At 32.9% G+C, this 11,630-nt stretch overlaps 1 protein-coding gene and 1 long non-coding RNA gene across 4 annotated transcripts in view; one reads left to right on the forward strand and one right to left on the reverse strand.

Annotated features, from left to right (window-relative positions):
- Positions 1–5,185: 5,185 nt before the first annotated feature.
- Positions 5,186–11,630, forward strand: part of LOC111623861 (endothelial differentiation-related factor 1 homolog) — a 34,313-nt gene continuing 27,868 nt past the window's right edge. For 2 of the 3 annotated variants that reach the window (XM_023366583.1, XM_023366582.1), the window contains exon 1: positions 5,187–5,414. In XM_023366583.1, the coding sequence (XP_023222351.1) occupies positions 5,337–5,414 (78 nt within the window). In that variant the 5' untranslated portion in view covers positions 5,187–5,336. Of the gene's footprint in view, positions 5,415–11,630 lie in introns of all 3 variants that reach the window. The other variant, XM_023366581.1, reaches the window with a different exon arrangement.
- On the reverse strand, positions 7,560–8,105 carry LOC111623862. Its single transcript, XR_002756488.1, has 2 exons — positions 7,908–8,105; positions 7,560–7,837 (listed from the first exon to the last, which is right to left on the reverse strand). It is a non-coding gene; the product is annotated as an uncharacterized LOC111623862 (long non-coding RNA).

Below are 11,630 nucleotides of genomic sequence, written 5' to 3' on the forward strand. Positions count from 1 at the left end.
ATATCTATAAACAGATTTCTGTAATTATTAAAATTGTCTCGTTTGTTTAACAGTACAATGACTCCGAAATGCATTAACGTTTTATAACCGACACGATACTCGAATTGTAAATAAATGCATCTGATTTAAATTAATTGAAGTTTTAAGTCTTCACCCATTTGAATATCGAAATCGGAACATTTAAAACAAATTTAAAGTATGTAATTTTGTTGTTCTTGCTCCAAGCAATCAATTAATGAATAATTTTGTCGATTCGTACCGTTTACAGCATTTATCAAAGGAACGATATCTGTTTTTATCTAAACTTTTCTACGAACAAAGCTACCACTCGAATTGAAAAGCCCTCTAAACCTGCTATCGAGGGAGTCTAGAAAGTAGGTCAAATAACTTGTTTCTAATCGCTGTCTGCACTGTGGCAGGCGAGAAACGCCGTCTCTGCAATGAAATTTTTCTGAACAGCGGTCTACCCGATCTGTAAACCCGCCGTCGGCCTCTAAACGTTGTCTCTGCAATCGGCCCTGGGAGTTCGGTCGTTGTTTGCGCCTCACCAGGACGGGCTGCCCATGTAACTGAAATAATGAAAGCACATGGGTATGGAAGTATATTGGAACATAAAATTGCACCGAAGTAAATGTGCATACTTGATAAAACTGTGGTTTCTCCCGAGTTAAAAACACAGTTTTTTGCCGATTTAAATAATAAGAAATATGCCGTCATCGTCGATGAGTCAACTGACATTTTTACCCAAAAGCACTTGTGTTAGTACAATTTCTTAGTGATAGGAGAAATGAAATTGTAACTGAATCTCTAGAATTAATTCCAGTTCAAGAAGCTACAGGTGAAAACCTGTTCAATCTGATTGATGGAGAAATCAAGAGATGTGGCCAGAACCTTACGAATTGTGTAGGATTTTCATTAGATGGTGCATCCAACATGACTGGATACAATAACTCTGTTTGGTCAAGACTAAAAGAGATATCTCCTTCATGTGTTCAAGTCAAGTGTGTGTGTCATTCATTGGCACTATGCATTCATCATTCAATATCCAAACTCCCATCAAATATTGGATTTTTATTGGCAGAAATACCAAGTTGGTTTCGTCATAGCAAATTACAAAGAGATGTATTCAAGGAATTATTTGCAGCTACGAACACTTCTCCAGATCTTCAACAAACCAGAACTGAACAACTTCCATTTGAAAAACCTTCATTCACTCGGTGGCTTGTGCGTGGAAAGGTAATGTTTAATATTCTCATGAACTGGAATAAGAATTAAGAAGATGGACTTCCTGTAGACACAGAACAATTTTGGATTGGTGTGCTTCAGCGTCATGAATTTAGAGCTTGCAAGCTTTGCCCTTATTTGTCTGATAGCCCCTATCAGCAATGCTGTAGTTAAAAGGGTATTTTCTCTGTGAAAACGAAGGCAAGAAACAGAATGCAGCTAAACCTTCTTGATGCGATTGCAGTGGCGTGCCGTGACATTTGATGATAGGGAAGCTGTGTGTCTGTAAGAAACCGACTTCCAGGGGCAATCAGTTAATTGCACGTCAGGGATGGTCTAGGGCAGGGGTGGTCAACAGTTTTTGCCCCGAGTCGAATTAGAAAGAAAACTTTTTCCACGGGCCGAACCAGAGGCTGTCTTAGGAAGATTTTGAGGTGGTGCGAAATCTCATTGTGGTGTCACCCCGTAGAGACTGAATTGTAGATAGAGATTACACATACATTTTTTACATTATCATGCTTTATCAACACTCTGCGCTGTACTTACGAGATTTGTAATGGAGGATTAACCCTAAACGCTCAGTGAGCTATTGACCTTTTTTGTTTTTTTTTTTTTTTTTTATAGGCGTCAGAATTTTTCATCGAGTTATTCGAACTTCAATACCTACTTTTGAAAGATTGATTGCGGGCCAAATAAATTCATTAGACGGGTCGGATCTGGCCCGCGGGCCGTATGTTGGCCATGCGTGGTCTAGGGTCCATTCGTATCGTTTGTTCGATAAGCCAGTAAAAATAGCAGACTTCTCTAAATGTATTTTTAATATCACAATTACATTCCGAATCGCTAGCCACGATATAAGGGCTACAATTAAAAATTAAACAATAAAAACTTACTTGGTAAAATAAAATGTGTGGTGGATGTACAGTACAGTACATACCCGGTACAAAATATTCTTCAATTGTATGAATATACTTTTAAAGAAAATTATAATTAAATATAGCTTTGTAAAGAAACGTACATAAANAACTGGAGAAATTTCTGTCTTTATTACATCTAATATTACGAAGAAATCGGTTCCCACCATACTGGGCTAGAGATTGGTTCGGTTAAACTTTTGTTTAAGTAATATTCCGACTCTTTCAGCAGGGTTTTATTTATGTCCTTAATTCCATAATCTCTTAATTATTTAATTACTTCTTAAGTAGAAATAAGTTGCTACTTAAATAAGATTTTCTTCTGTAAAAATTTAGTCTATTTTGCTCCAGTCAGTCCCTGATGTGATAAGCCCTCCAATTTATAGCCATATTTATTACGCTAATTACTGTAATTTAATCTTATTAATAATAGGTTGTTAGAGACTTGCTCAACACAAAACCATAGTGACAAAATAAAAAAATTTAATAGTAATTATAAATACAACTTACCGTATTTTACGGACTATAATAAAGACGCTACGGACTATAAGACGCCCCTTAATTTTTAAGCAATTTAAAAAAAATAATAACATTTTTAACATTTTTACCGCCTAAATTCAATCCTTTTATACGGATTGAAGCAAACTCTGATCCACCAATCAACGCTTAGTAGCGCTATTGGACATCCGCTGATCGGTTGTGTTAAGTTATAAACCTACTCGCGATTCACATAATCGTGCGAGGACGGCCAAATATCTAGCAAGCAGGCGGCTAACAGCCCAGAACCGGTCCGGGATAGAATCATTGGATGCGTTATATGTGTGTAGCTTCCAGCTAAACCACGTGAGGCTGGTGCTCTGTAAAGCGCATGCACGAATGCGTATAATCTGGCTTTTTGGCAGCTGACCTGGTTTCGACAATACAGGGCCGTGTTCAGTAACGCAGAACACCTAAGTTAGAATTCTGAGTGGCTTAGTGGGCGGAGCTAAAACTACATAAAAGATGATAGTGGTGGGAGGAGTCAAGCAGTAGTTAGAAACGAGTTCAACATCGCAGCATAACTAGACTTAGCAAGAATTCTGCGTTACTGAACACGGCCCAGGGCTTCCATTCTGCCATTGATATTCGAGTATACAATAGCAATCTTATCGTTTTTTTTTTCACGTATAGTATAGAAATTTGTAATAAGATACATAATGCGGTTATAATAAAATATTAATTTTAATTAATCCAAAATACGTTAAAATATGAAAATAATCATGCAATATGTATTTATTTTTTAGAAAATACAAGGGAAGCGGCGCTTCCACTACTTCTAATGACAGCAAACCATTGTACGATTGTTAGAATCAGAGCAGTGTTACTGCTTTCAGGGAAATGTTGCAAAGACTTTCCTGCATCTTCAGAAATGCTAAAAACTTTTCAACAGACACGGTGTATACCGAATGTCATTCAGGTATGGACGATAATGATCTAAATTTGGCGCTTTTCTTATGTTTGTAATAAAAATATATTTTGCATTTGATTTGTATTGTGTGTTCTTTTCATCCTTTTTGAATATTATAGCCTATTTGAATGTATCTTCTTTTTGCCCCAAAGTACTTAGAACAAGAAAGCAATATGAAACTTGGTTTGTTTTTGAAAAAAAATACTGACTGGCCTTTTTGTGGCCTTTTTCCAGTACTGTTTAGCCTTAAACTGAGATTAGGAGATAGCAACCCGGGTTAACCAAGCGAAAAGTGTTTCTAAAAACGCTTTCCGCTTGAGCTAAACATAAATGCCGTAATCAGAGCCATAACTAGGATTTTGGACACCTATGGCCAAGAATAAAAATGGCGCCTTTTCAATTTTTATTATTAAAAAAGTAATAATTTTATTCTAAAAAATGGTATTGTAAAAAAATTATCTAATGACATTTAAATACTATATAAATATAAATATAAAAAAGTTTTTTGTGTTGTTAATTTCGAATACATATTATTTGGAAACCTTCTAGTTGGCGCCTTTATTAAATTGGCGCCTATGGCGGGGGCCACATTGACCATACCCTAGTTACGGCTCTGGTCATAATCTATCCTTTAATTCCAGTTACAGCCGAAAATGATACTTTAGTTAAAGAACTACAACATTTAAATAAAGAGATATAAAGAATTGAGCATTCCTCTTTCCGAAAATGTGAGCGAAGTAGAGATAGAAGACAGATAATTATATTTAAAACATGGTATTTTGTTATTCTTCAGGTAACTTTCAGAATTATTTTATAAAATTAAATCCTTCTTAATCTTTCCATAATACTGTATTTTAATCAACAGTCACTTCGACTTTTTTTTCACAGTATAATATCACATTACATATACAAGCGTCCATTTTGTTTTACACGTGTATTGCTGCAACGATCTCTTCAAGCAAACGTTTAAAAACGGTTCGCTACTTTACAGAGCTTCATTTAGAAATGCTTTGCTGTGTAGCGATCGAGTATGAAGAGCTGCTCGCGACCAAACGTTCAGAAACGGTTCGCTACAGACAGCCGGATGGCCGAAAGGTTAAGGTGACAGCCTACCGCTCTGGGGACCCGTGTTCGATTCCGGACGGGTCGGAAAAATCTCCAGGAATTTTTCGGGGAGTGGTCCATTCGGATATGTCGGGCCCCGTCCCTTACCAACCGGCCGTCCCATTATAGGCCTGACACGAACCCATAATGGGCTTGCTAATAGAGACCCTCTTAGTGCCCACAAAGCGGAAAGAGTTTTAAAAAAGATGGTTTGCTACATTACAGCGCTTCATTTAGAAACGCTTTGCTGTGTAGCGAACGAGCAGCGCTGCATAAAGAAACGCGACCTTAACGAATAATTTTCATCAAGTAGATTTTTTAATTTAAATTTTTGCCAGAAAACGAATGATAAACTATTTTTACGGATCATCTTAAATGACATTATTTATTTTCCACTTATTTCTACTTATTTGATTTTGTACAATATCCATGTTTTTTTTTTTTTTTATGAATTATCATCAGTTGTAGCTAGAGGGCAGCACAAGAATAATAAAATGATTTTTCCGACAGAGGGCGTTTAAAAGCATCTCTCATAGTCGCCATTTTCGTTGTTTACTTCGTTAAAATTTTCTAATCTGAAAAATTTTTTCCTTGAAATCGACCAAATATATCTATTAAAATATTAAAGACAAACTTAACTACTTAAAATGTCGGAGTCTGATTGGGATACGGTGACTTATTTACGAAAAAAGCCACCAAAAGCCAGCCAGTTACGTACACAGCAGGTGAGTATTAGGCTTAAGTCCATGATATTTCATCATAAATCTATTTTGTACATTGACTTTCAACTAAAATGGTAATCTTTAAGACATGGTGCAATTATATAATTAATGGCATACAATATCTTTCATGTATAAGTAATTTAATTATTTTTGCAGTATGTTTTATTCTGTTCAAATAAATAATTAAATTTGTTTTCATAATTTCATCTTGTTTAAGTGAGATGCTTACATATAAAAAGGTTAGTTTGTTTATACTATTTAAATTTAAGTAATATGAAATTACTATAAATTCTGACAGCAGATTTGAAGAACCACACTTTATTGAAGGATTACATCTACATAATTGTATTATTTTTTGGAACCTTCTGTAAACTTGACATGTCTGCAGCTGAAATAACACTTCATATCATTTAACATGATTATTCTTTTACATTCTTACATTTTGGTTTCAATAGTGATTCTCTTTTCATTATACTGATGACAGATTTAGAACTTTTACTTAATATGAAAATGGTATGTAAATATGTCATAAATTGTGTATATTTAATTTCATCAGTAATTTGTATATGTATATATATATATATAGAGAGAGAGAGAGAGATTGGTATTGTGTTTGATACATTATCCATATGCTTTGTTTTTCAAATATTGGAGTTCTGACATTCCTTACATAATGACTGAGTTCTGTTGCTATGACTAGGTTGTTGAGTGAATTAGTTGATAGACAAGGAGCGTAATTGTTTTAATTATTCTTGATAAAGAAATGGTCAAAAGGAAATAATCTCTTATAAACACACTGTAAAATAAACGACTTACTTCTGCTGTAAACCAAAACACTGCTTATTTCAAAATATTTTCACAAATGTTTTCGAACTTAGTTCTTCTTCAGGTGAATAAATCGGGTAGAATCGATGTTATTCGAAAAGCTGAACGGATTACGTTCAGATTTTCGAATAACATCGATTCTACCCGATTTATTCACCTGAAGAAGAACTAAGTTCGAAAACATTTGTGAAAATATTTTGAAATAAGCAGTGTTTTGGTTTACAGCAGAAGTAAGTCAGTCAAAAGGAAACTCCATCTCGATAAATTTGCTTTAGCAAGCATATCTTGCATATTACAGAACATAAAAATACAATCAGCAAAAATTATTAAATTGTACTGTATTAAAAAAATTAAGTTCATTTATTTAAAAAATCACTGAGATTAATATTTTAGTTGTTGAATCCTTCAAAGGGTTGAAGCCAAAATGGTTTCAGGTCATTATTGTCATTGTTGCAGTTATCGGGAACTCTAGAGGACTATGGCAAGGGAGATGACTGCAAAGAAATAGAAGTACTTGTAAGGGTAGGAATACTGGATGTAGCTTTTGAGAAGAATCTCATTAGTGTGGTCTGCTTTGTAAGTTTCCTTTTGTTCTTCATAAATTTTATGACGGTATCATAAAAGTTCATTCATTGCCATTCCACTTTTGTGAACTATTCAGCAATCAGATCCATGTAGTTCCCTGTAGTTCTAATAAAGACATACTTGATTTCAAGAACACACCAGCTAACAACCTTTCTTCTTCCTCTTCCAAGTGCTGCTAGCTACACTTACAATTCTATTCCCCTTCTTTTGATTCTTGATGCTTCCTCCAGATAAAGTCATGCTATTTCTTTTTGCCAACATCTTGTACTATGGAATGCACAATAAAGTACAAATATATAAATAAAATATGTGGTCTTGGAGATTGTGATCACTGTGTAATAAATACTGACTAACTATGGGAATGAGACTTAAGACTACAAATCCCTTTCTCTGTCTGAGTCTAGGGTATTCCCTAGACTCAGACAGAGAAAGGGATTTCCCTTGTTGGAGGAGAGCTGGTTGTAAGTTCACATGGTTGTTAAGTGAGGATTGACTGTATATATTTAAAATATTTCAAATAATATTGGATTGTTTGGAAAGTTCGTAGCAATTTTTGATAGCCGACAGTTGAGACACTGATTGAAGTGAAAATGATTAGAATTGTACAAACCAATGAATATTACAATAAATGACCTTGAGACATGTCCGTTACAAAAACACCATTTAAGATTATTCAAATATCGTTTAATTTGTCTCATTGCAAAAATGGATGCAAACAATGTGCATTATTGACACTTGTTTTTTTTTTTTTTTTTATCGTAAAGGAAGAAATGCTGTACAAACAGCAAAAAAGATATGTGATGTTTATGGTGGGAGTCTGTAGCAGAATCAACTGTTCAAAAGTGGTTTGCAAAATTTAAAGCAGGTAATTTCAGCCTTAAAGATGCTCCCTGCTCGGGAAGACCTTCCGTTATTGAAGAAGACCAGATCAAAGCATTATTGGATGAAAACCCTCATTATACACTCAAGAAATTGCAGACATAGCGAAGTCATCAAACAGTACTGTATTTCAACATCTAAAGAAGCTTGGATATGTGAATCGTTACGACATTTGGATACCTCACAACTTAACAGAAAATAACTTACTGGATCGCATCTCCATTTGTGATTCTCTTGAAAGATGAAATGAAAATGACCTTTTTCTGAAGCATTTAGTGACAGGTGATGAAAAGTGAATCATTTATAATAACATTAGCCAAAAACGATCATAGGGTAAGAAAAATGAACCACCATTAAAAACTCCAAAGGCCAGTCTTCATCCAAAGAAGGTCATGTGGGATTGGAAAGGAATCCTGTACTACGAGCTGCTTTCACAGAATCAAACAATTGATTCTGATATTGTTATTCAGTATTGTTTCCAATTGGATAAACTGAACGTGACAATTAAAGAAAAATGTCTGGAACTGGCCAATAGAAAAGACATTGTGTTTCACCAAAATAATGCCAGACCATACACATTTTTATGAACACGCCAAAAATTATTGGAACTAGGCTGGGATGTTTTACCTCATCTCCCCCATACTCACTCAACCTTGCCCCATTGGACTACCATTTGTTTCGTTCTCTGCAAAATTTCCTTCATGATAAAAACTTTGACACTTTGGAAGCTTGCAAAAACCACATGGATCAGTTTTTTGCGTGAAAAACTGGAAAGTTCTACAAAAAGGGTATCATGAAGCTCTCCCATAGATGGCAACATGCCATTAAAAACAATGGCACATATGTAATGGAATAAAAGTGTATTTTTAGTTTTAAAACAGTTTCTTTTATTTCTCTTAAAAATTGCTATGAACTTACCAAACAAACCAATATATAAAAATTTGTTATAAAAGTTAAAATTTTTATTTTTGAGATATAAGCACATTATGCAATTGGTTAGTTTTTTGTTCGTTTGTTGTGAAACCTGTGTCAACTAAATAAAAGGTGGAGAATAAGCCATGTGAAGTTTAGACTATTTTGTAAATAGTCTAAACTTCGAATTATGAAGAAAATACATCCTGAGTTATCACAAAAATTGTAAGCCATGTGATTGTTTTAAAACATGATCTAGTGTTCAACAGTTCTAAAGAAAATGGTTTTTATTCTAAAATCTGTTCTGTAACTGACTCCACTAAGTCTAGTCCAAAAATAAGTGTTTTAAGGATTATACAAGGAAAACTCAGTAAATATAATATTGTCGTAACTGCCATTATAATTGGGATGTAAGGAAGTTTGCTAATCTGTGAACCAAAATGATTTTTTCTGCATGGCTTGAGTAGTAATTATGACAACACTGCTACATCTGTACCTGGCAGCATGATTCCAAAATGACCACAGCACTTTCGAATTACACTACTAAGGAGCAGCTTGATGATATTCATTTTTTTGAATGCTGAGAAAGTGAAATCACAGTATGGTAAGAACTATTTTAATGTGATTTAGCTGTGTATCAATGGGTACAAAGATTCAAGAATGGGAGGTCGAATGCGATCAATGACATATTCTGAATGCCTAACCATTATGACAACTAATAACATAAGAAACAATTGATTATGGAATCTTTAGAAATATTGTCAATTGTGATTCTATACTAAAGAGTTTAACGTGAGTCACAGATCAGCCTACCACATGGGATACTGCAAGATTTTCAGCAGATGAGTTCAGATTATTTTTTGATTTTCCCTTATACCTACATATATTTGTTTCCTATAATCCATTCTCGTAATTGTTTTTGGATTTATATTAGTTAATTTTTAAATGAAAATTTTTTCTAACAAAATTCTAAATAATTTAGTTCCAAAATTTTTTATATATATTCTGATAGTCATTGGTATAAATTGTTTATTAAAACATTGTATCATACAATGTAATGCTCATTGCAACATAATTTATTTCTGTAATATTAAAATAATAATTCAAAAAATAGACTATTTTTTATTTAGAATTTATTCTTGATTGTTGTCATTATTTTTATTGAATTTATTTTGTTTATATAGATTACATATAATGTTTATCAGAAAGTTATATGCAAATGACTTTGATTTTAATGTTATAAAAATAAAATATTTTATAAAATTAGTCAAAGTGCAGAACAGTATGTTAGACTATTTATAAAACTATTATTCCAAAGTTTTCAAAATTCGTTTGATAGTAGAGAGGTTGAGGCACACGTTTTAAACGTGTAAACGTGTACATGTGACGTTCGGCGCCGCTTTCCCGTAAGCCTAAAAGTTTGACAATGATGTTTGGATAGTCGGTGGAATCACGCTCGACATTCCAAACACTATCGTCAAACTTTTAGGCTTACGGGAAAGCAGCGCCGAACGTCACACGTACACGTTTACACGTTTAAAACGTGCGCCTCAACCTCTCTAATATGAAATTGAAGATTTACCTCTAAACTTTCTGAAGATCAACAAATTATATTAAAATTAAACCTTTTCTACTTTGTGAAATGAGTTTGGCAGGATTTTATTTTTTTTATGAAAATTTTTAAAACAAAAATAAAAACTTAGTTTAAAAATATTTTTATATATAAATCCTTTTTTTTAAAAGAACTTGCACTTAAGTTTAGATCTTTCTTCATATTTAAAATTACAGTAGAGAATCGATTATCTGAATGTCAATCAACTGAAACGTCAATTAACCAAAAGCTTTCCAGTCTGCAAATTTAAATTTCTGCTAGTTTTGTGGTGCTGCAATCTTTGGCTATGTCTTGGGCTACTCCAATATTATTTTTATTGGTGTGTGGTTTTAGCTGGCAGCACTGGCGCGACCATTAGAGAGTACTTAAGGACACACCAGGATTTGAACAAATTTCAACATGGGATAGGTTAATATATTTTTTGTACATAATTGGTTATCCAAAAAATCGATTTTCCAAACAACCCCAATTCCCAATTGATTAATTGATGCTCTATTGTAATTCAATTTTTCTAAAATATTCAAACTTGTATTTTTCATCCTGTTTACTCTTAAATTTCTAATATTTCTAACATTTATGACTGAAGTGGATTCAATTCTTGTAAGGAAAGCAATAACAATGTTTATTATAATTGGGTTTAAATTAGTAATTTTACATTTGCCATATCTGAGTTAGAGTAATGGTTCATTATAGTAAAGAACACTTAAAATGTCACATGAAACATGCATGTCAAACCATAGCTTGTTATTAATTTGTAGTATGTAAAAACTATTTAATTACGGTTACTTTTAAAATTTCTACAATTTTGAAATTAAACATTTTCAAACCTATGTTTATATGGAATTTTTTCATTTTTATGACCCATAGAACATGCTGTTAAAGTTTGTAGACTTTCAAAAATATTCTGCATAAAAACAGATATTATTCTTCATCACAAACTTAGATATTGAGCACGTCTGTTGTTGTTAGGTCATCTGCTCTGTAAAATTATTCAGAATACATTTTTTTTAATGTTGATATATAATTATAATAAGAAATTTTCTTCATATATAATTTAATTTAATATAATTTTTTTTAATTAAATGGTTGAAAATACATTGTGTAATTTGTTAATGAGCATCAAGTAAGAAGATAAAGTAAGTTTAGGTTCATTTTAACAAATACTAATCACAATTACAGTATAGCGTCAATTTTCTGAAAGTCAATCATCCGAAAGAATTCCAGTCGGCAAATTTAAATTTTCACCAGTGCTGTGGCGCTTCAATCTTTGGCTATGTCTTGGGCTACTCAAATATTTTACGTTTTTGATACTAAATTAACATCTGAAGTATAATTTTTTATTGTTTTTATATTTTTCAATATATTTATTTTGTTTGTACAAAATAAAAAAATAATTTTTAACGATA

Source organism: Centruroides sculpturatus, unplaced genomic scaffold (assembly GCF_000671375.1).
Source record: "Centruroides sculpturatus isolate CEXI.00-Female unplaced genomic scaffold, Cexi_2.0 scaffold325, whole genome shotgun sequence".
In the NCBI taxonomy this organism is placed as follows: domain Eukaryota; kingdom Metazoa; phylum Arthropoda; class Arachnida; order Scorpiones; family Buthidae; genus Centruroides; species Centruroides sculpturatus.